Genomic DNA, 24259 nt, shown 5'->3' on the forward strand with positions numbered 1-24259 from the left:
GGAAGGAGGAATTTTTCTTTGGGAAAAGGGTGGAATCTTCAGATTTTGATTTGGAAAAACTTCCAAAAAAAGGTGAAATCCTGAATCTGTGTCGAATCCGGTTGGGAAAACCCTCTGGAAGCCACACTGGCCACCCGGGACGAGTGGGAATTGAGAGATCCGGCTGGAAAATCGCCTCAGCCACGCTGCAGAGGGGGAAAATTCCCGATTCCAGCCCGGAATCTGCGCCGGGATCCCGCCCTGGGCGATCCCAAACCTCTTCCCTCAGGAAGGGCTGCGAGTCCAGCAGGGAATTCCAGTCAAACCATTCCAAAGGGGAAGGATCCGGCTGGGCCCAGATCCTGGGATTCAGGTTTCCACCACTCGGATCAGGGGCAGCGGCTTCGGGCCCGGGAGGCGTTTGCTGGGAAAGGGAAACCAAAAAGGGAATTTTTCAGTGGGAAAAAACCATGGAAAAGGGTCCTGGGGAGATCTGGTTGGGCACTGGGTCCCTAAAAGTTCCCGTGGGAGGGATTTGGGATCTGCTGGAGGAGGGAAGGACATGGAAAAATCAGGGGGGTGTTTCCAGGAGTATCCCTGAATCCAAAACTGCATTCCCAAATCCAGACGCCGATCCCCAAACCCAGCCCCATCCCCAAATCCCAAACACCTCCCCCGCTTCCACAACCCCATTCCCAAATGCATCCCCTCCTCCCTGCCCGTCCGAGGCCCTGCTCCGGGGCCGGATCCCGGCGTTCCTGGGGCCGGATCCCGGCATTCCCAGGGCCGGATCCCGGCATTCCCGACCGACCTGCTGACGTATTCCGACTTGGAGCGCGCCCGGGCGCTGAGCCCGCCCCGGCTCACTTGCTGCTCGATCAGGTGCTCGATCCGGTCGTGCATCTCCAGGTTCTGGGAAAAGCAGGGATTTGGGATCAGGGAGGGAATTTCCAGCCCTCGGGAGCGGGGTTGGGGTTGTCCCTCCGTGCTCGGAACCGGAATTTTTGGGGTTTGGGAGAATTCTGAGCGTGGGAATGGGGCTGGGGAAGCAGGGAAGGGTGTGGGGAATTCCTGTGGGATTTGAGGGGTTCATCCCAGGAGAAATGAGGCTCAGGGGGACTTTTCCCTCTCGAAATCCCTGGAAGGAGCCGCCCAGGGAGGTTTGGAGGCGTCACCCTGGGCGTTGTCCCAAACAAAAGTGTGGAAGTGGCGCTGGGGACGCGGGCGGCCCCGGCGGGGCTGGAATCCATCGTTGTCCCCACACTTTTCCACCTTCCTGCTCCCAAAAGATGCCTTCGGGAGATGATTTTGGGCTCAGCTGGGAATTCCCAGCTGCTCCATTTCCTTGGAAAAACCACCCTGGAATGCCCAGCACGGGACTCGGAGGGCAGCTTTTCCCGCTCCTTCTCCCACCCCATTTCCCACCCCTTTTCCCCCCTTCCCGCTGCCCCAACCACCTCCACGAGGCTCCCAGCCACAATCCCGACATTCCCAAACCAATCCCACCTATCCCAGAAGATCCAAGCTCAGACCCCACCCCACAAAATTCCAGGCCCCACCTCCGCTTCCAGGTAGGAAACCCTTTCCTTCAGCTCCTGGATCGCCGCGTCCTTGGCCTGGATCACCGTCTTGGAATTCTGGAGCTGCAACGGAGGAATTGGGATAAATTGGGATGGTTTTGGGAATTCCCATCCGGCTTTTCCTGGATTTTTCCTCGTGTTTCCCGTCACCTGCTCGATCATCTGCCGGACTTTCCGCTGCTGGCTCTTGAGCATGTCGTCCAGGTGATGGATCTTCTCCCGGAGCGCAGCCACCTCCTTTTCCAGCTGGGCTGAGCTGGGAAAACAGCGGGAAAAAGTCCGGGAATGGTCCCCCCAAAAAATGGGAGAGCCCACCTCGAAAGAAAAAAACCCCGGAATTCCCGCTCGAAAAAATCCCCGGGAATGCTCACCCCCAAAAAAAGGGGAATGTGCACCCCAGAAAAGCCGGGAATGCCCACCCAGAAATGCCAGGAATGCCCCAAATCGCAGCTTTTTCTTGCCAGGTCTCGGGGTTTTTCTGGACAACGAGGAACGGGAGCCACGAATCCCCTTCCCAGCAGGATTCCCGAATCCCGGAACACCGCGAGGCCCCGGGAAGAGCCAGGCCACAACCCCCGGCCTTCCTGGAACAACGCCATTCCCGATGATCCCCCGGGACAATCGGACAGCCCGAAGGCTCCCAGCGCCCTCCAGAGATCTCCGAGAACATTTTCGGGATGAATCATCCCCGGGGTGGAGGGAGGAAGAGCCCGGCACGCCCTTCCCAGGAATTTGGCTGGCGGAATTCCCGGATTCTCACCGGTCCTGTTGGGCCACTTTGTCCCCTTCCACCTTCCGGAGCCGCTCCAGCTCGGCTTCTCCCGCTTCCATCCGCGCCAGCAAATTCCGGTGCTCCTGCGGCGGAATTCGGGCTTGGATTGGGGTCGGGAATGAGTTGGGATATTGGGAATGAGTTGGGATATTGGGAATTGCCCCTGGAGGGATTTCCACGGGGATAAATTGGGGTTGGACGGACAGAGGAGGCCAAAGGATTATCCCAGTTTTTCCTCCCCTAGGATACGGCGATCCCGCTGTCGGGAATGCGGTCGGGAATGCGGCCCCGGAGCCAACACGGGAATCCCGAGATGGAAAAGGGATAAAATCAGGGAATTGTGAAGGGAGGAGCAACGCTGTGGGATGGTCAAATCCAGCCTCGGGTCATCAATCCCAAACTTCACATCATCAACCCCAACTTTTAGATCATCAATCCCAAACTTTAGGTCCTCAATCCCAACTTTTGGTCATGAATCCCAAACTTCCGGTCATCAATCCCAACATTTCAATAATTAAATCCAAATTTTGATCCCCCATCCCAACTTTGGGATCCCCAATCCCAGCTCCTGGGATCGATGGACACCCCACAAACCCCCCTGTCCCGGTGCCACCCTCTGGATCAGGAACCTTTCCCTAAAATCCACCCAGATCCCTCCGTCCTCATTTTCCCAACATTTCTGGGTTCCTCTGGCTCCGACCTTAATCCCAATTATCCCAAAATCCCTTAAAAAATTAACAAAACGAGGCTGGGAATTGTGGGAGTTTCCCGGGAGCACTCCCAGGGACGCTCTTCCGCACCTGGGAAAATCCCGTTTTGACCATTCCAGGAAATTCCCTGGTTGGGAATTCAACCCCTGGGGGCTCTCCCGGTTCCCGGGGCCAATTCCCCATCCCGAATCCGCTCATCCCGATCCCGCGGCACCTTTTCCATGCTGGCCAGGAGCCTCTGGAGCTCCTCCACCTCCATCTCCTTCTCGGCCGCGTCCTTCTCCGCTCTCCGCAGGGCCGATCCCGCCCGCTCCACTTCCTCCTGGTACCGCGCCACCGTCCTCTGGAAAAACACCGGGAATGGCTTTCCTTGGATCCCGGGTGACATTCCAGGGGCAGGAGGATCCTCCTGGAGATCCCTCAAAAACCCCCGAGGGAAAAAAAATCCCTCAGAAGATTCCCTGATTTCGGAGGGATGAGAGGTGAATTCTGCGGGAAAAGGAGATCCTGGGGCTCCAGGGAAAGTTCCAGGGGGGTTTTTTGGGATCTTCTGGGATCGCCCGGCCCGTGGGATGGCACCGGGAAGCGCTTTGGGGGTGGTGACGGGAACTGGGAGGGGTCTGGGAGCTCGGAGGGGACAAGGAGGGGTCACCTGGCCAAGGGAACGGCCTCGGCCACCCTCAGCAGCGGCTCAGGGGCCAGAGGGGGCCAGGAGGGGCCAGAGGGGGCCAGGAGGAGCCAGGAGGAGCCAGGAGGGGCCACCTGTGCCAGGAGGGGCCACTCGGCCCCAGGAACGGCCTCAGCCACCGGCCCCAGGCCTCCGGCACCGTCGCAGGGGTGCAGAGGTGGCCCCAGGGCTCCCTTCAGAGCCACACGGACCCCCCGGGTGACCAAAGTCTCCAAACGCCACCAAACCCCCCCAATTCCCGCTGTCCCCAGGGCACGGGGACGGACACCCCGCTCTGTCACCCCTTCCCGAGGGACAGCCACCCCCGGGCCACCCCCGGTCACCCCCGGGCCACCTCAGGGCCACCCCCGGTCACCCCCGGGCCACCCCCGGGCCACCTCAGGGCCACCCCCGGGCCACCCCCGGTCACCCCCGGGCCACCCCTGGGCCACCTCAGGGCCACCTCAGGCCACTCCACGGCCACCCCAGGGCCACCCCAGTGTCACCTCAGAGTCACCTGAGAGCCACCTCAGGGCCACCCCAGTCACCCCACGGCCACCCCCGGGCCACCTCAGGGCCACCCCACGGCCACCCCCGGTCACCCCAGGGCCACCCCAGTGCCACCTCAGGGCCACCCCAGAGTCACCCCAGGGCCACCCCACGGCCACCCCCGGGCCACCTCAGGGCCACTCCACGGCCACCTCAGGGCCACCAGGACCGGTTGGGGCTGCAGGACAGGGTGGGGACAGCGGTGTCACCCTGGGGTGACGCAGCCGGGCCCTGCCCATCCGGGATCCCAAAAAAACAACCGGGAAGGGCCAATTAATCCCAAAAGGGGCCAATTAATCATGGGAGGGGCCAATTAACCCTCCAGACTCTGGAAAACAGCAAAAAATTCCCAAACTGGGACAAAACTCCTTCAAAAAATTCACAAATTCGGGCAAAAATCCCCCCCGTAAAATTCCCAGATTGGGGCAGAATTCCCAGATTGGGGCAGAATTCCCAGATTGGGGCAGAATTCCCGGTTCTCGGCGGGGCCGTCACCTCGAAGGTTTTCCTCTCCAGCTGGTGCCGCTTTTCCGCCTCCTGGAGCCTCCGGAGGAGCCTCTGGGCCGCGTCCTCCGCGTCCTCCTGCCGGGAGCGTCCCCAGGCTCCCAAATGTCCCCCCCAGCACGGAGGGCGTGACCCCCCCCAAAAATTCCCCAAATCCCGCCCCAAATTATCCCAAAAAAGTCCTTCCCCCCCCCCCCCCCTCAAAAATTCCACCGTTTTCCCCACCCAGAGAAGAGAAATTTATCCCGAAATTCCCATTTCCCCCCGTTCCTCAAAAACCCCTCGGATTCTTCGCGAGGGGTCCCAAAAAAACCCCAAAATTTTGGGTTTTCCAAGAGGTCGAAAATTCCCAGAATTTGGATTTTTAGATGAAAATGGAGCTGCGCCCATTCCCGACCCATTCCCAAATTAAAACCTGGAATTTCCCTTTGGATCACACCTCAAAATCCGGAGGAAAACACAAAAAATTCCCAAATCGATCCCAAATATTCCCAAAAACCGTGCAGGCTTTGGGTTGGGAAAGGCCTTTTTGAAGCTTTTTTCACCCAGACCTGAATCCCATCCCCGAAAATTCCGGAATTTTCGGCTCCCTACCGGATCCTCCCGGGATTCCGCCCGGAGCCGCTCGGGGCAGGAGCAGCTCCCGTTCCGCTTCTCCAGCACCACCTGGAATCCGAGGGAAGAGCGGAAAACCTCGGGATTGATCCCCAATTTTTGCAGTTCCCAGGACGTGCTCCCCTTTGCCCAAATTGAATCTGATTTATTCCCATTTTTCCCAGGACTTTTAAAGCCGGGGATGTGCTCCCACTTCCCGAATTCCAGAGGATTTATTCCCTGTTTTCCCCACTGAATTCCCAGGACGTGCTCCCACTTCCCAGTTCGGGGCAAAATCCAGGAATTTCGACAAAGGAACAACTAACAAATTCCAGGATCATCCCTGGGAGCCACAAAACTCCTCCAGAAAATCCCAAATTTTCCCATTTCCCCCCCGTTGGAATTTTCCTCTTTTTCCCTCCAAAAAAATGGGAATTTCCTCCTTTTCCACCCCAAAATCCCCTCTGGAGTGGTTTTTCCAGGGGGAAATTCCGTGGGGTTTTTTGGGTAATTCCCAAATTTTGTACCTCTGAGTGCTCCTGGAATTCCCGGAATTCCCGAAGTTCCCGGAATTCCGTCTGGGTCTGGAGTTTGGTGCTCAAATCTTCCCGGAGTTTTTTGAGGGCGCTTCCGGCCTGGGAAAAAAGGGGAAAGAATTTTTTTGGGATTTGGGCAGGAAAGGGGGAAAAAAAAGAGGAAAATTCGGGGTTTTCTGGGATTGGGGAATTCCAAGGGAATTCCTGGGATAAAGGGGCGGGAAGGGAATGGGAACAAACGGAAACAAATCCAAATAAAAATGGAAAAAAAACCCAAATTCAATGAAAACAAATGAAAATAAAAACGGAAAAAAAGCAGAACTTGGGGGAATTTTGGGGAATTCATGGAAATTTGTGGGAAATCGGGGGGATTTTAGGGAAATTCGGGGGAATTTTGGGAATTTCACCTCCTGGATGTGCCGGACTTCGCTCTTGAGTTGGGTCACGGGCTCCTCGTGGTCGGCGCGAGCCTTGAGATAAACCTGGAATGGGATCGGGATTGGGAATGTCCCAAATCCATCTGGGAATGCTGAAGGATCCGGGGGGGAGGGGGAGGCTTCCCAAGACTTCCTGGGATTCTTTGTCCCCAATTTTTCCCGTTAAATTTGACTTTTCCAGGGTTTTTTTGGGAGGGGTTTCTCTGCCTGTGCTGCTCCCAAGGAGAGGATTCCCTAAAAATCCTCATGGAATTCCCTCAACACCCACAAGGAATTCCCCCAAATCCAAACGGGATCCCAAAAAACTCAAGCTGGAACTCCCCAAAATCCCCATTTCTTCCCTCAAATCCACCCCCCAAACCCAGGGAAAGCCCCCTGAGCCGCCCCCTCCTCTTCCCAAGCAGCCCCGCGGAATTTTCCGGGAATCTGGGGGAATTTCAGAGGAATTTTGGTGGGAATTCAGGGGAAAAATCCCCAACAACCCCGGGGAACTTTTCCCCCCCTTTTCCCCCCGGAACGACCCCAAAGCCCCCGAGCTGTGGGATTGGGGCACCTTGATGATCTCCTCGTCTCCCTCGTTGGATTTGACGCATTCCGAGGCCAAGGAATTCCCGTCGGATCTCTTGGCCACCATGGCGAAGGCTCTGCCCACCGGCTGCGGGAAGACACGGAGGTTTGGGGAAGGAATTCCCAGGAAAAGCTGGGAACGGGGATTTGCCCCCCAGCTGCGGCGGCTCCACTGGGATTGTCCCGAAAATCCCGGATTTTCAGGCAAAATTCCAGGATTTTCAGTCATCTCCTGCTGGGGATAAGATGGGGAAAAGCCCCATTCCCATTCCCTGTCCCAAAATTCCTGGATTTTCTCACAAAATCCCAGATTTTCACCCCAAAATCCCGGATTTTTACCCAAATCCCTGATTTGCACCCCAAAATTCCCGTTTTCCCCCCAAAACCCCTCAAACTTCCCCCCAGATTCCCAGATTTTCACCCAAAATTCCCACATTCCCCTCCTAGATTCCCAGTTTTTCACCCCAGAACCCCAAATTTCCCCCCTGAATTCCTGTTTTTCCCCCCAGAATTCCCAGAATGACCCCAGAATTCCCATTTTCCCCCCAGAATTCCCGTTTCCCCCCCCAGAATTCCCGTTTCCCCCCCAGAATTCCTGTTTTTCTCCCAGAATTCCCATTTTCCCCCCCAGAATTCCCATTTTCCCCCCCAGAATTCCTGTTTTTCTCCCAGAATTCCCATTTTTCCCCCCAGAATTCCTGTTTTTCTCCCAGAATTCCCATTTTCCCCCCCAGAATTCCTGTTTTTCTCCCAGAATTCCCAGAATGACCCCAGAATTCCCGTTTTTCCCCCCAGAATTCCTGTTTTTCTCCCAGAATTCCCAGAATGACCCCAGAATTCCCGTTTTTCCCCCCAGAATTCCCGTTTTTCCCCCCAGAATTCCCGTTTTTCCGCACCTTCTGCTTGGGCCGTGGCTCCCCGGGGGGGTCTCTGGGCAGGCGCAGCCTCAGCACCGGCCCGGCCTCCTGAGGGTTAAACCGGGCTTAAAGTTCAGCTTTTAGGTTAAAGTTTAACTAAAACCTCGATTTCCGGGGTGGCCTTGGGCAGGGTTGAGTCCCAAGACTGAGTTTAAGTTTAATTCCAGGTTTGACTCCGAGTTTTAAATTTAATTTTAAGTGGAATTTTAAGCTTAATTCTAAGCTTAAATTTAATTTGGGTTTAAGTTTAAATTTCAGTTTGATTCGAGGTTTAAGTTTGGGTTTAAGCTTAATTTGAATGTTGAATTTTAAATTTGATGCCAAGTTTAATTTTAGGCCGCCCTGAAAATCCCGAGGTTTAGGCTGAAGTTTGAGGTTTATTGGAAATTTCAGTTTAATTTGAGGCCGCCCTAAAATCGATCCGGGAGAAATCCAGGAGAAACGAGGGAAAAATCCAGGAAAAATCCAGGAAAAATATAGGAAAAACATGGGATAAACCCGGGATGAACCCAGGATAAATCCAGGGGAAAATCCGGGAGAAATCAGGGAAAAATCCAAGAAAATCCAGGATGAATCCGGGATAAATGTGGGAATGAATCCAAGATAAATCTGGGATAATTCCGGAATAAATTGGGGAAGAAAACTGGGGAAAAATCCGGGATAAACCCAGGATAAATCCAGGATAAATCCGGGATAAATCCAACCCTTCCTGGTTTTCTCCAGCAGGGTTGGGATGGACGAAGGGAAGGAAAAGCGACGCCGGATTCGGATTTTTTTGGGGGGATTTTCCAAAAGTTTCCACAGTTTTGGGAAAAAATTCCCAGACTCACCTCTGGATTCCAGGCAGATTTGGGACCTCCGGAATTTTCCAGGGAAGTCGGGGAGTTCTCTGGGATGGGGAATTCCGGGAATTCCGTGGGGCGCCTCATGCTCGGCTCCTGCTGGGAAAAATCCGCCTTGAACGGGAAAAATCACGAAATTCCCAAATTCTCATCCCAAGGAGCTTTTCCAGCCCAGCCCATGGGGAATTTTCTTGGGAATTAACTGGGAAATGGGAATTTTGGGAATTAACTGGGAAATTTTTCCCAGCTCCAAGCATTCCCGAAATCCTGGAGGTCCCAAATATCCCAAAGAGGAGCTGGATCCCACGGGAACGAGGCTGGATGGGATTCCCAGAATTCCTGGAATTCCAAAGCCGATTTTCCAATGTTTTCCTCCATTTCTTCCAGCATTCCAAACGATTTTTGGGATAAAGCTCGGCTGGAGGGAGACGGAATCCCAAAAATTCCAGGGGAGGGAATCCCAAAATCCCAACCCCATCCTGGAATTCCAGAGGGAGATTCCCGGTGTTTTGCAACCTTTGGGAATTCTCTCCCCGCCTGGAACGGGCCTGACCCGAGCCCCCGGGGGTTTTAAACCCCGGGAATTTGGGGAATTTGGGGAATTTCGGGAATTTCCGGCCCTTGGAAGCGCCTTTATCCACCCATTATCCCGAACCGCTCCTTATAAGGCTGGAAAAGCAGCCGGGAATGAGGAATTTCCTTCGGGAGGAGCTGAGTCACCCCCAAATCCTCGGGAAACCGGGAAAATCGGCCTGGAATCCCGGGAGAAGTCCCAGAGCTTCCCAAATCCATAAAAAAACCCGAATCGTTGGGATTTGTGGCCCCAAAACCCCCTTTTCCCGGGATTTGGGGCGCCGGGAAGGCGCGGGGCCGGATTTTTGGGAAGGCGCCAGCCCCGCCCAAGGCCCGGCTGGGAAAACCGGGAAAAGGGGGAAAAAACTCGGGGAAAACTCCTCAAACCCCAGCTGGAAAACTCCGGGATGGCCGCGCCCCCCGGAGCCGCTCCAGGGGTTCGTTGTTCCCGAAAAAACCGGGATTTTGGGAGCGGCTCCGGCGGGCCGGGGGGAGGTTGGGATTTTTGGGATCGAGCTGGGAGAGATTCCCGGGATTTGCATGGGGGGATCCCAAAATCCCGGGATTTGGGGCGCTTGAAGGGGCCGGGAAGCCCCCGAAAATCCCGGGATGGGGTCGGGGTTGGAATATGGCCCCCCCCCCCTCAAAGGAAAAAGGGATTTGGGATCCCCCGAAGGTTGTCCCGGGAAGGGGAAAGATCCCGGGAATTCCGGGAATGGGGGAAAGGAGAGGCCCGGGGATTTTGGGGAGGGGATCGGGAATTTGAGAAGCGATCGGGGGAATTTGGGGAAGGATCCGGGAATTTGGGGAGGGGTCCCGGGAATCCCAAAGGGGTTTGGGACCCCCCGAAACTCCTCCCAGGAGGGCGGGAACACCCCGGGAGTTCCGGGAAGGGGGGGAAGGAGAGGCCCGGCGAGATTTTGGGGAGGGGTCCAGGGGATTTTGGGGAAGGATCCGGGAACTGGGGCAGGGATCCGGGGAATTTGGGGAAGGGATCCGGGAATTCGGGGGGGGGGGGGGGGAATCCGGGGGGGTCTCACCGGGGTCTCGAGGAGCGCGGCCCAGCCCTGGAGCCCGTTCATGGCCCCGCCGCGACTGCCGGGGCCGCGCCCGCCTCACCTGAGCGCGGGGCCACGCCCACCGAGGCCACGCCCACCGAGAGCCACGCCCACCTAGGGCCACGCCCACCGAGGACCATGCCCACTGAGGGCCACGCCCACCGGAGGCCACGCCCACATACCGTCACGGCTGTTTTGGCCACGCCCATATCGACCACACCCCCTTAGGCCACGCCCACCACCCAGCCCATTTTTTTTGTCATGCCCACCTGGTCACGCCCCCAAAGGAGGGGGGAAATGGGGGAAAACCGGGAAAAAGTGGGGGGAAAGTGGGATAAAAGCGTTGGGAGAAAGTGGGGTGAAAGCGTGAAAAAGCTGTGGCAAAACTGGGATAAAACTGGGCAAAAACTGGGCCAAGAAATTTGGGATAAAACTGGGAAGAAAGCGAGTCAAAGCTAACCCTGAACTGGGCCAAGAAATAGGGACAATCAGAATCGTGCCAAAGCCGGGCAGAATCTGTCAAAAAACTGCAAAAACTGGGGCAAAACTGTGGCAAAATCGTGCCAAAACTGTGCCCCCCAAAAATTCGGACCAAACTGTGCCAAAACTGTGCCAAAGCCCCGCCCTGGCCGGGCCAAAGCCGTGCCCGGCCCAGCCCGGGCGTGTCCCCAGAGCCGTGCCAAGCCGCACCAAAGCCGTGCCAAGCCACATCAAAGCCGCGCCCGGCCGTGCCGAAGCCGCGCCAAGCGCTGGCAGCCCCGGCCGTGCCACCGCAGTGTCCCCGCCCGCCCGGGGGTGGCACTGCCCGGGTGTGTCCCAGCTGCGACATTCCCGTGCCGTGAGCTCAGCGCGCCTTGGGGACACCTTGGGGACACCTTGGGGACATCCCCGGCGGGGTCGGGAGAGCGGAATTCCAGGGAATTTCAGGGACTGGGAATTCCGGGCCGCGCTGTCCCCGGGATGTCCCCAAAGCTCGAGGGAAACTGAGGCACGGGGGGGGGGGGGGACAGCGCGGGGACAGCGCGGGGACAGCGCGGGCACCGGGGAGCAGCCGGGGCGGGACCGGCCGGGCCGGTCCGGGGGCACCTCCGGGGACGCGCCCGGGCCGGGGGAGGGCACCGGGCACGGCCCTTCCGGGGCGGGGACACCGGGGGACACCGGGGGTGGCACCGGCGGGGGCACCGGGCACGGCCCTCCCTGGGCGGTGACCACAGGGGGGACATGGCCAGAGGTGACCACAGGGGACAGGAGCGACCAAGAGTTCCCACCCAGAATTCCCGGGCATTGACCGCAGGAATCCCTGGGAATTCCCACCGAGAATTCCCAAGCATTCCCCCCGAGAATTCCCGAACACCCCCCCCCCCCCGACAATTCCCGAGCATCCCCACCTAGAATTCCCAAAAATTCCAGAACCCACGGCTTTTAAACCGCTGGATTTTATTCCAACAGCTCCGGGAGGAGGCCAAGGGGGGGTTGGAAATAAAAATCCCCGGAGCCGGGAAATCCCTGGATTCCCATGGAGACCTCGGAGCCTCCAGAGCCATCGCCTGGAGGGGACCAAAGTGTCCCCAAAGTGTCCCCAAGGGGGTCCCGCCCCATCTTCCTTCATGCCCTCGCTTTGGGAATTTTTTCCCAGGGAGCAGCCGCATCCCAGGACTGATCCGGCTGGAATTCCAGGGCTGCTCCCAGAGCCGATCCCAGGTTGGGACCAATCCCGGACCCGATCCCGGTGCTGATGCCGCCAGAATTCCCAGGAATCAGCAGGAGCTGGTCTGCAGGTTGGCCTCGTTGAGCAGGGAGGCGATGGCCGAGGGGCCGGAGCCGAATTCCTCATCCGAGCTCAGCCGCTCGTCCTGGAGCGCGGAATCCACGGCTCTGCGCCTGCGCACGGGAAAACCCCCTCAGCCCTCGATTTCCCACGGATTCCAGAGCTTTCCCATGGATTTGGGACCTTCTCCATGGGTCCCGAGCTTTTCCAGGTGGGAATTTTCCTTACCAGGCCTCCTTTTCCAGGGATTTCAGGCGCTGCTGGAGCTGCTCGTTGAGCTCGTGCTGCTCCTCCAGCTCCCGCTGGGTTTTTTTCCGGGAATTTTCCAAGCGCTCGATTTCCTCCTCGGCCTCGTCCACCTGGCGCTTCAGGGCCTTCACGCGCAGGCTCAGCTGGGAATTCCAGGGATTTGGGATTGGGAATGGGGCCCTGGCCGTGCCCCAGGCCAGGCTGGAGCAGCCTGGGATGGGGGAGGTGTCCCCGCCCTTGGAATTGGGGTGGCATTGGATGGGGTTTAAGGTTCCTTTCCATCCCAAACCATTCCGGGATCCCCAGGGCTGGCTCAGATGAGATTTTAGGGATAAATCCCGGACCCTGGCCCAGGTTATTCCATGGATTCGCCATCCCTGGAAGCTCCAGGGGGGATTCCCAACCCACCTGGTCCTTCTGGTTGCTGCTGCTCTGCCGCTCGTCGTCGATCTGGATCGACAATTCCTTGATTTTCCGCTCCAGCTTCCGGTTGGAGGAGAGCAGGACGTTCTTTTCCCTACGGCAAATGGGGTGGGAGAGGGGATTCCGTGGACTTCCCATCCTTTGGAGCCGCCTGGGATGGTGGGAGCTGTCCCTGCCCTTGGATCTGTAGGGATCTTTTCCATCCCAAACCAGTCCAGGATTCCCTGGGCTGCTTTAATGGGATATTTGGGATAAATCCCGGAGCCTGGCCCAGGTTATTCCATGGACGCCTCCCAAATCCAAGCTGCACCACCCCAAACCATCAGAAATCTCCCTTTTCCCTTGGAATTAAAACCCCAACAACTTTTAAACCATTCCGGGGGAAACCACCCCAAAAAACCCCCCGGATTTGGGGTTTGGGGTTTGGGATCCGGTACCTTTCCTCCACCTGGAGCTGATCCCGGAGCTCTTCCAGCTGCGATTCCAGCTGGGAAACGCTGCTCCCGGGCCTCTGCTGCCCCTCGGAAGCGGCCAGCCTGTTCTTCAGCTCCTTATTCTGGGAATTCCCAAAAAAACCCCAATTATCCCAGGTTTTTCCCCATTTTTTCCGAGTTTCCCGAAGGGGAGGGCGGGGAATTCCAGGAATTCCTTATGTAACGCGTGAGTCAGGAAGGGTTTTCCAAGGAGGAGCCGGGGTTGTGTAATGGGAATTAACTGGGATAAACTGGGAATTCTGGGATTTATCGGGATCAACGCCATTTTCCAGCACTGGGATCCTCATCCCTGCAAATCCCGTGGATTTCGGCTCTTAAATCCCAAAAAATTCCCAAAAAAATCCCCACGAATCAGTGCCAACTCCTCTGTGTTTTTCTTGGAATTCCAGTGGGAATGGGAATGGCTCCAGAGAGGCTGGATCCCAAAATGTTTGGCTCTTTAGGGAATGACGGATTGGGAAGGCGAGTCCTGGCAGGAGAAGGGGTGGGAAGCGCTGGGAAAAGTGGGAATTCTGTGGGAAAAGCCCTGGGAAAGGGCAGAGAGCCCCAAAAATCGGGATTGGGAATTTTGGAAAGGAGAAGGAGAAGCAGGAAAAGCAGGAAAACTCCTCGGAATCCTGATTCCATTCCCGGGGATGCTTTTCCTTGAGTTCCTCATGGAATCAAGGATCCCTCTGGGCCATTCCCGCCGGGATTTGGGGCTGGATCTGTGGCTTTTCCCGGGATTTTCCGCACCTGGCGCTCCAAGGAGGATTTGTCACATTCCAGGTCCTGGCGGCTCGAGCGTTCCTGGAGCAGCTCCGCCCGGAGTTGGTCGATCTGGGAATGAGGACACAGAAAATTCTGGATTTTCCATGGATTTTCCATGGATTTTCCATGGATTTTGCTCACCCCGAAGCGCCGGGATCCAGCGCATCCCAAAATTCCCGACCCCACAGGAATCGGTGACTCCAAACCCCCACAAAAAGGAGGAATTTGGGGTCATTCCCAAAGAAAATTCCAGGGAAGCTGGGATTGGGTTTTCCAGTGGAGGGGTTAAACTGGTGGAACTGGGATTTCGGGAATGGGGTTGGATCCGCAGGGATGCTCTGGGATTTGTAGGAAAAGGATCCCCTGGGGTGATTCCCGGCTGGAAAACCAGGAAAAACTGGGAAGATTCCCATTTTATGCCCTGGTCACAGCCTGAGGGGTGGGAATTCCCGGGAAAAGCATTCCTGGGGCAATTCCCAGGTGGAAAAATGGGAAATGCCTCAGAATTTTTGGGAAAAAGTAGGGAATAAAGGTTGGGAAGAGCCCGGAGTCTGTCAGGATTCAATCCCCGAATTCTTGCCCAAACAAAAAATTCCTGGGAATTTCCTTTGGGAATCTTTTTTCCCCTTTCCCAACTTGTTTCAGTCCCCATTCCCGCCCAACTGACCATTCCTGACTGGAATTTTTGGATGGACCCTTGAGGATTCATTAACGGGGTTGGAATTCCCAGAGGATCCGACTTTTCCCGGGATGAGAATTCCTGGAATTCCCAGCATTTACCTGATCCCGGCTCCGGTTCACTCGCTCCGTCAGCAGCTCCACCGAGCTCCGCTCCTCGTCCAGCTCCAATTCCAGGCGCTTGGATTTGTCCTGCCGGGAATTCGGGATGGGAAAGGGGCGGATTGGGGCTTGGGCACCCCGAGGGAATGAGGGGGTGGAGAGGGAACATTCTGGAATTCCGGAGGGAAAGGGATTTGTGGGAAAAGTGGTTTAATCCTGGGAAAAATCTGGGAACGGTCCTGGGATTTGGGGGGTGTTGGGATGTGGGACAGGGCAGCTCCCACCAATCCATGGGGGAACAACCCTTTGGAATGGGGGGAAAACACCGGGAAAAACCCCTCTGGAATATGGGAAAAAAATGGGATAAAACCCTGTGGAATATGGGAAAAAGCCGGGAAAAGCCGCTCTGGAAATGCAGGAATACACCGGGGAAAAAACCCATTGGAATGCGGGGAAACACCGGGAAACCCCAGGCCCTAAAAACCTTCGGGAATGCAGCCCCATCCCGGCTTTTCCCGGCCCTGGGAATGCCGGCCCCGCTCTGCCCCTCCGTGTCCATCCCCAGCACTGCAAGGGAATTTTCGGGGAATTTTTCCCGGGAATTTTTCGGGAATTCCCACCTCCAGCGCCTTGGAATGCCGGGCTCGCTCGTCCTGGGATCGCTTCCGGTTTTCCAGTTCCTGCTCCAAGTTCTGGAGCCTCTGGAGCAGCAGCTCCTTATCCAGGAGGATTTGATCCCGCTCTTCCTGGTTTTCCTGGAGCGCCTGCTTGAGCCGGGAAACCTGCGGGAAAAATGGGAATTCCCCAAAAATTCCCAGCTGGATTTTTCCCGAAAATTCCCAGAACTCATGGAAGAAGTGGGTCTGATTCCCAACAAACCTCATCCTGGAGCTTCCCGAGGTTTTGTTGGATTTTTTCCACCTCGGTGCCGCGGTCCTTGGCCATTTTTTGGGAATCCGTGAGTTCCCGCCGGGATTTTTCCTTTAATTCCTCCAGCTGGGATCGGAGCGCGGCCAGGGAGCTCTGGGATTCCGCTGCCATCTGCTCCAGCTGCCGGGAAAAGGGGAATTTGGGGATTGGGAATTTTATAGGATGGAGGGAGCGGCCTGGATGATCCCAAAAAACGGGATTGGGGTCTGGGATATCAGGGATGGTGATCCCGGGGTTTTATGGAGTTTTCCAGGATTTTGGGAAGGGTAAATCCCAAATGGCCCTGCCTGGAATTCTGGATCCGTGCCCGAATCCAAAGAGGGATCTTGGAGATTCCCATTCCAGGTGTTGGGAAACCAAATCCAGGCCCAAAATCCCAAATCCAGGCCTGAAATCCTGGATTTCTCCCCAAACCCAACCGGGGAATCGCAGAGATCTCAATCCCAGGTGTCCCGGCACTCGATATCCCACAAACCGGAGATTTCGGGATGGGGAAACCCCAGAATTCCACGAAACCCCCCAGAATTCCACGGAAAAAAGCCCCGGGATCTCTTCCCAAACCTCCTTGTTGAGCTTTTCCGTGGAGCGATCCAGGAGCCGCTTCTGCTCCTCCAGCTCGGCCTTGGAGCGCCGGAGCTGCTCCCGCTGGAGCTGCTCATCCCGGAGCGCCGATCCCGCATCCCGCAGCTCCCGCTCCAGCCGCGCCCGGCCCCGCTCCGCCTCCTCCAGCCGCGCCTCCAGGGATCTCTGGGATAACCGCAGGTCCTGCTCCCGCTCCTGGGATTCACCCAGCGACTCCTCCAGGCGCCGGCGCTCGGCCTGCGGAGAGGGAGCCGCTGGGGCTGGGGGCTCTGGGGGATGCTTTGGGGTTGGATCCCTCGGGATGGGCGGATCCAGGGGATTTTAGGGGAGAATTCGGGCTGTGCCCATTGGGATGAGCAGATCCAGAGGGTTTGGGGTGAGACCGTGGCGGGTGGATCCAAAGGGATCTGTGGGATTTCCGGGACAATGCCGGTACCTCCAGTTTGGCCACCTTCTCCCGGAGCCGGGCCTGGGCCCCTTCCCAGTTTTCCCCGCGGCGCTCGGATTCCTTCAGCTGCGATTCCAGGCCCTGGAATTCCCGGCCCAGCTCCTCGTGCTGCTCCCGCAGCTCCCCCAGCCGCGATTCCAGAACCTTCCGCGCCTGCTCCGACGCCTCCCGCGCCGATTCCAGGGAGAGCCGGGCCTGGGGGGGGGCACAGCCAGAGGGGTTTGGGGATTTTTGTGGGAATTTCTGTGGGATTTTTAGGAGATTTAGGGGCATTTGGGGGGTGGATTTTGGGAGGGATTTTTGGGAGATTTTTGTGGGATTTTTTAGGGATTTTTGGGGGAAAACTTGGGGCTGCATCCATTGGGATGTGGAGTCGATCCAGAGGGTTTGGGGCTGGGTCCGTTGGGATGAGCCTGCAGCAGGTGGATCCAGAGGGCTTTTAGGGACTTTTGTGGGGTTTTTGGGAGATTTTCTGGGATTTTTTTGGGATAGTTTGGGCTGACCCCACGACGAGCACCCCCAGGGCCCCAAATTCCCAATTCCCACGAATCCCACCCCGGGAATCCCTTCCCTGTGCCCACCCCTCACCCTGGCGGCCTCATCCCGCTCCTCCTGGAGCTTCTCCAGATCCTTCCGGAGCCTCTCCAGCTCCAGCTCCTGGTTGGAAACCTCATCCCGCAGGGATGCCCGGAGCTCCCGCTCCTTCTCCAGCTCCTCCCGCGCTTCCCGCAGCTCCTGGGATGGCAGAGAGGTGGGGAAAAAAATCCTGAATTTTGGGGAAAAAAATCCCAATCCTCGGGGGAAAAATCCTGAATTTTGAGGAAAAAACCCCAAATCTTGGGGAGAAAAATCCTGAATTTTGAGGAAAAAAATACCAAATCTTGGGGAGAAAATCCTGAATTTTGAGGGAAAAAATCCCGGATTTCTCCCACCTTCCGGAGCGCCTCCAGCTCTTTGGGATCCGCGGCGCAGCTCCGAGCTTGATCCAAATCTTCCCGAGCAGCCTGGAAGCGTTCCCGGAGTTCCCGGAGCTCCTCCTCGAATTCCTCCCTCTCCAGCTTTGCCTGGAGCAGCCTGGATCCCAAAAACCCCCAAAATCCCCTTTATCCCAAAATCCCAATCCCAGATCCCAGAGCCCCAACCCCATTTTATTGGGATTTAGAGTGGAAAACCCCAGAGAATCCCAAAATTTGGAGCTTCCCAAACCTTCCAGAGCTCCAGATCCCGCCCCATCCCCTGGGTTTTTTGGGATTTGGGGTGGAAAATCCTGGAAAATCCCCAAATTCGGAGCTCCTGGAGCTCCAGGACTCACTCCTGCTTGGAATTCCGAAGCTCTTCCTTGTTTTTCTGGGACAGTTCCCGCCAGTGCTCCGTCTCCTCCGTGCTCTCCTCCAGCTCCCGCTGCAGGTTCCGCACCAGCGTTCCCAACTTTTCCCGCTCCGACTCCAGGCTGGATTTTTCCTGCACGGAAGTGACGAGATCCCAAAAAAATTCTCAGGGAATTCCACCCAAAATACACACAAAATCAGCGCTGATCCCACGGAATCTCTAGAGGGGCTTTTCCTGATATTTTCCCCTCTGGAATGGGGAAAAACACTGGGAAAAACCCTTTGGAATACGGGAAAAAGCCGGGGAAAACCACTCTGGGATGAGGGGAAAAACCCCGGGAAAAGCTCCTCTGGAATGGGGAGAAAACCCCGGGAAAAGCCCTGTTCCTGGGATAATTCCCAGATGGAAAAATGGGAAAAACTCCCATTTTACCCTCTGGTTGCAGCCAGAGGGGTGGGAATTCCTGGGAAAAGCATCCCTGGGAGTGGGACCCCAAAAAATCCGCCTCAGGACCACCGAAAGTGGGCATTTTGGGATCCCAGGACCCTCAGAATTCCTTAAACCGGGAATTTTGGGACACCAGGACTCTTTCCAGGGCCCAAATCCTGCAGAAATGGGGCCGGAATTGCGATTCCCCAACGGGACGAATTTGGAGCGGGACGATGACCCCAAATCCAGCTCGGAACCCCTTAAACCGGGAATTCTGGGACCCCAGCACCCATCCAGGAATTCCCGACCTCCGAGGCCTCCTCCAGGCCCCTCCGGAGCCGCTCCAGGTCCCCCTGGCACTGCAGCCGCAGCTGCTCCAGCTCCCGGTCGTGCGCGGCCACCTCGTCCTTGAGGGCCCCTTTGAGCGCCGCCAGCTCCCGCTCCTGGCGCCGCCGCGAGCCCAGAACCTCCTCCAGCTCCTGCCGCGATTCCAGCAGCTCCTGGGAACGCCGGAAAAGCCGCGTCGGGGCGCGTGGGGGCCTTTTGGGGCCGCTTCGGGGGGAACTGGGGTGGCTACGGGGGCGTATGGGGAGGGCCGGCGGAGGTTTTGAGGGGGCTCGGGGGGATTTTAGGGGGTTGTGGGGTGGTTCTGAGCGTTTTTATGGGGTTTGGGGAGGTTCTTAGGGGTTTTAGGGGGGTTTTGGTGGGGTTTTAGCATTTTAAGGAGGTTTTTAGGGGTTTTACGGGGGTTTTTAGAGGGTTTGGGGGTTTTTAGCGTTTTAAGTAGGTGTTTTAGGGTTTTGGAGGCACCTGGTAGAGGCTCTGGGTGTCGGGGTGGGTTTTGGGGTCGAGGTGGAGCTGCCCCTCGAGGTGGCCCAGCCGCTCCTCCAGCTCCTCCTTGGAGGATCTCAGCTCGCTCAGCCTGCGGGAAATAAAGGATTAATGGGGTTGGGGGGGGGAGCCTTTGGGGTTTTTTTAGGGTTATGAGGGGATTTGGGGGGTGTATGGGGGAGTCTTTGGGGGCATTGGGGTGATTTTTGGGGTTCTAGAGGGTCTTTGGGGCTTAGGGGGGATTAGGGGTGGTTATGGGGTCTTTGAGGGTTAAGGGGATTGTGGGGGCGGCTTTGTGATTGTAGGGGCTGTGGGAGTTATAGGGCGGTTTATGGGGTCAGCCCTATCCCTGACCATTGAGCGCCATCCCGAAGGGACAACGGGGATCCCACGGTGACCCCAACCCCCCCAAAGGGCCACCCCAGAGATGTCCCCAACCCTTTAAGGGACCCCAATTACTCGGCCAAGCTTCGCTGCAGCTCCTGGGATTTCCTCTCCAGAGCCCCCCGGAGCTGCTGGATTTGGGATTGCGGCGATTCCGGAGCCCCGATGGAATTCTGGGAGATCGGGGACATTGGGGACGTTGGGGACATTGGGGACGTTGGGGACGTTGGGGACGTCCTGCCCGAAAATGCCAAATCCAGCCCAGAAGGGCATCCCAGCGTTTCCCATAAATGAGGGATTTGGGATCACTGATCCCAAAAAAAGGGGAAAGAAGAGATCTGCTCCTCACTCCTTCAGGGATGGGATTTGGGATCCCAAATTCACCCCAAATCCATCCCAAATTCACCCCAAATTCACCCCAAATCCACCCCAAATCCACCCCAAATTCACCCCAAATCCATCCCAAATCCACCCCAAATCCATCCCAAATCCACCCCAAATCCACCCCAAATCCACCCCAAATTCACCCCAAATCCATCCCAAATCCACCCCAAATCCATCCCAAATCCACCCCAATTCCACTCCAATTCCACCCCAAATTCACCCCAAATCCATCCCAATTCCACCCCAAATCCACCCCAAATCCACCCCAAATCTCTCCCAAATCTCTCCCAAATCCATCCCAAACCCATCCCAATTCCTGGGACTTTTGGGATCCCCCAAGCCCCGGGAATTCTCCCGCTCACCGCCAGCTCCTGGAATTTTTCCAGCAGCTGCGAGGTTTTCCTCTTCAGGGAAATTTCGCTCTCGGTGCTCCTGGTTTGGGGTTGGATTTGGGGGAAAATATTTGGGAACTGGGTCATGGAAGGAGTGGGAATTGCTGCTGAATTCCCCAAATCCTGGATTTGGGAACATTCCTAAAACACCCCATAAAATCCCAGGGAAGCTTTGGGAAAAGGGTTGGGAATTATGGGATGCTCACGGAGGGTTTAGGGGGATTTTAGGGGGATTTTAGGGGGGGGTTGGGGGTTTTAGGGCCTCACCCCTCCTTTAGGATGCTGTAAATGAGCTCCTTGGGGTTCTCGCTGCCGCCCAATTCCCGCTGATCCCGCAGCAGATCCGGGGTGGATTTGAGCTTCCAAGAAAGAATGAAAACCCCAAATCCCCCATTGCAGCCGGGGAAAAAACTAATTTTATGGGGAAAACCCCCCCAGTGTTATAGGAAAAAAAACCAAAACAATTTTATAGGAATTTTGTAGGATTCCCCCAATACCTGCAGCTCCACGCTCTGCTGCTCCGCACTCCCAAACCCTCTCCGTCCCCGCACCCCCGCGTCGCTCCCCGTGGGAATTTGGGGGACTTGGGGCCGGGCCCCGCTGGATTCCCGGGATTTCGGCGCATCCAGGCTCTGCGAGCGCTTCCTTTGGGAAGCGGCGGGGCCGCGGCTCCTCCTCGCCGCTCGCCCCCGGGGCAAATTCCCGTCGAATTTGCTGATCAGGGAATCCACCGAGGACAGCGGCTCCGTGTCCACCTCCCCGGGGTCCCCCGGCTCCTTGGCGCCTTCCTCGTCCCGTTTTCCAAAGTTTTTCCCACTCCGGGCGCGCGGGATCCCGCTGGGAGAAGCCGCGGTGGCACCGGGAAGGTCCCCGTGGGATTGGGATCTCCGCAGCTCCTCCGCCGAGGGTTTGGGGACACTCAGGAGCTCCTCACCCGAGGATTTGGGGACCCTCCGGGAGCCCCCGGGAATTTCCCCCTCCTCGCTGCCGCCGGAGCCGCGCCGGGGCCGCCTCCCCCCGTAGGGATTTTCGGGAAGCTCCGAATCGGATCCGCCGCTCCCGGGGGGTCCCGGCGGGGTCGGGAAGGGGGCGTCGCTTTTGATCTGCACCCCGAAAGAGTCGCCGCCTTTGTCGCCGCTGTTGAGGACCACGAAGGGCTGCCCGGCGATGCCCTGGACCCGCACGGCCACCCCGTAGGTGCCACCCTTGCCCCGCGGGGGTCTCGGGGGTCGCCGCGGCTCCTGGAGGTCGTTGATGAAGCGGATCTGGACGCCGTAATCCACGGGTTTGTCCGCCATGGCCTGGGCTGGAAAAATTGGGGAAAATTAGGGAGAATTAGGGGAAATGATCCCCGAAATCCCGGCAGCGCTTTGATGGAGGGACGGGAGCCAGAGGACGCGCGGTGCCAGCGCTGCGGCGTGCCCAGGACAGCCCCGGGCTGGAAAAAAATTGGGAAAATCAGGAAAAATTAGGGGAAATTATCCCCAAAACGCCGGCAGCGCTGTGCCGGAGGGACGGGAGCCAGAGGACGCGCGGTGCCAGCTCTGCGGCGTGCCCAGGACAGCCTCGGGCTGGAAAAAGGGGTGGAAATTGGGAAAAATTGAGGAAATCGAAGCCTAAAATCCCCACAGCAGCGCTGTGCAGGAGGGACGCGAGCCAGAGACGCGCGGTGCCAGCGCTGCGGCGCGCCCAGGGTGGCACAGGACAGCCCAGGCTGGCACAGGACAGCCCAGGCTGGCACAGGACAGGGCACAGCGGTGGCAGCGCCAGCGCCGGCATCGCTCCGCTGCTCCCGGAGCGGGGAGGGGACATCGGGGACGGCGAAAATCCCCCCCCGCTCCCCCCGGCCGCAGCGGAGCCTCCCCTGCGCTGCCGCAGAGCCGCGGGCTCGGCTCCCGCTGCCTTTTTTCCCCATTTTTCCCCGGTTTCCCCCGTTTTTTCCGGGTTTTCCTCGGTTTTTTCCCCGGTTTCCCCTGTTTTTTTCCCCGGTTTTCCTCGGTTTTTTCCCCGGGTTTCCCCGGTTTTTCCCCGGTTTTCCCGGTTTTTCCCTCGGCATCAGATGAGCGGTGACATTTTGGGAGCAGCCCCAGGATGGAACCTCCCCCTCCCCGATCCCAGGGATCCTCTGGAAGCACCGGGAATGTGGCGTGGGGGGATTTGGGGATGGAAAAGCCGCGGTTCCGCCCCAAATCCCGGTTTTTCCGGGAGCAGCGGCGGCTGGGAATAAATCGGGAATGACGCGAGGAGCTGCGGGAGCCGCGCGGGTCCCAAAGGGGGTCCCCGGGGCAGGGTGGATTTTGGGATGTTTCCTGGGATTTGGGGATTTTGGGATGCGGGGATGGGTCCGGAGCGTCGGGAAAATCCCAGAAATCCCAAAGGGAAAGCGCAGCGCGCGGCTTGGGGCGGGGAATTGATCCCGGGTGGGAGAAGGGGGCGGGGAGGAGGGATGGGGTGCAAAAGAGGGATCCCAGAGGGATCCCAGAGGGATCCCAGAATCGGGATGGGATCCCAAAACGGGGATGGGGATCGAAAAGAGGGATCCCAGTGCAGATGGGATGGGATCCCTGCCCAGGGATGGGATCCCTGCGCAAGGATCCCGGCACACGGCCAGGATCCCACATCCTCCCATCACCCCGAGCCCGTGCCGAGCCCAGGGAGATCCCACAACCCCGGAATCCTGTGGGATGCAGCTTTTCCCAGGGATCCGGAGGGATTTGGCCTGGAGCCGGGCCGGACGAGCAGCTTGGGATCCCCGTCCTTGCCAAATTCCCACTGCTCCCATTCCCTGGCCCCAAACCCCGGGAGAGCCCCTCTGGGATCACCACAAACCCCACAAATCCCTGGAACTGCAGGGGAAGGATCCCGGGAGCGGAATTCCCATTCCCTAATCCCATTATCCCTGTCCCGTGTCCCCTTAAAGAGATCAGAAACTGCCACCAGCCTGAGCCATTCCCGAATCCCTAAATCCCTAAATCCCCAAATGCCATCCTGCTGCCCCTCTGGAATCACCACAAACCCCAGAAATCCCTGGAATTGCAGGGGAGAGATCCCGGGAGAGGAATTCCCGTCTCCTGATCCCACTATCCCTGTCCCGTGTCCCCCACGGAGATCAGGAACTGCCACCAACCCGAATCCCTAAATCCCCAAATCCCTGAATCCCCAAATTCCAAAATCCCTGAATCCCTAAATCCTCGGGAATGGGGGTCTGGAAAAGTAGGAACCAACCTGAGCAGGAAACGGAGCTCAGGGAAGCGGCGCCGGCAGAATATTGGGAATTTTCCAGGCGGCCAAAGGGCAGCGAGTGACGAGGCTGGGGCGGGGAGCGCGATCCCGATGGGAACTCCGGGCTCGGGGAGACCTTTGGATGGGCGAGGGGGCGACCGGGACACCGGCAAGGGGACCGGGAACCGGGAAGGGCCCAATCCAGATCCCGGCCTGGCACGGGAATGGAGCAGGTGGAGAATCCACGGGGTGGGAGGAGGTTGGGAATGAGGCCGGGAGCGATCCCAGATGGCCCCGGAGCCGGCCGGGAAGGGGGGTTGATATTCCCGGGATGGGAAAACCGGGAGAGGATTGGATTTTCCTAAACTGGGAAAGCCGGGAAAGGATTTGCTCTTCCAGAAACCCGGGAGAGGATTTGGTTTTCCTGGGATGAGAAAAACGGGGGAGAGGATTTGATTTTCCAGAAACCTGGGAGATTATTTCATTTTTTCCCAGGATAAGAAATCCAGGAGAGGATTTGATTTTCCTAAATTGAGAAACCCGGGAGACGATTTGCTCTTCCAGAAGTCCGGCAGAGGA

At 57.5% G+C, this 24259-nt stretch overlaps 2 protein-coding genes across 2 annotated transcripts; both read right to left on the reverse strand.

The window, feature by feature from the left end:
• Positions 1-228: 228 nt before the first annotated feature.
• Positions 229-10312, reverse strand: TUFT1 (tuftelin 1). Its single transcript, XM_082298563.1, has 14 exons — positions 10268-10312; positions 8643-8750; positions 7792-7860; positions 6882-6983; positions 6299-6373; positions 5883-5990; positions 5356-5427; positions 4753-4839; positions 3256-3384; positions 2320-2414; positions 1710-1815; positions 1539-1622; positions 791-891; positions 229-403 (listed from the first exon to the last, which is right to left on the reverse strand). Exons 1-14 carry the CDS (start codon positions 10307-10309, stop codon positions 349-351), a joined length of 1233 nt encoding a protein of 410 aa, XP_082154689.1. The 5' UTR covers positions 10310-10312; the 3' UTR covers positions 229-348.
• A 1730-nt stretch (positions 10313-12042) lies between these two features.
• Positions 12043-21756, reverse strand: CGN (cingulin; the record flags this gene model as incomplete). The annotated part of the gene is made up of 19 exons (XM_082298641.1): positions 12043-12166; positions 12282-12445; positions 12711-12819; positions 13163-13281; positions 13955-14038; positions 14750-14839; positions 15370-15531; positions 15629-15799; positions 16241-16498; positions 16698-16904; positions 17298-17444; positions 17642-17783; positions 18022-18170; positions 18776-18967; positions 19278-19389; positions 19758-19855; positions 20429-20498; positions 20726-20817; positions 20956-21756. The coding sequence occupies 19 exons, from the start codon at positions 21754-21756 to the stop codon at positions 12043-12045; spliced, it is 3291 nt and encodes a 1096-aa protein (XP_082154767.1).
• Positions 21757-24259: the final 2503 nt, after the last annotated feature.

Source organism: Coloeus monedula (assembly GCF_965178545.1).
Source record: "Coloeus monedula genome assembly, chromosome: 29".
NCBI classification, from domain to species: Eukaryota; Metazoa; Chordata; class Aves; order Passeriformes; family Corvidae; genus Coloeus; species Coloeus monedula.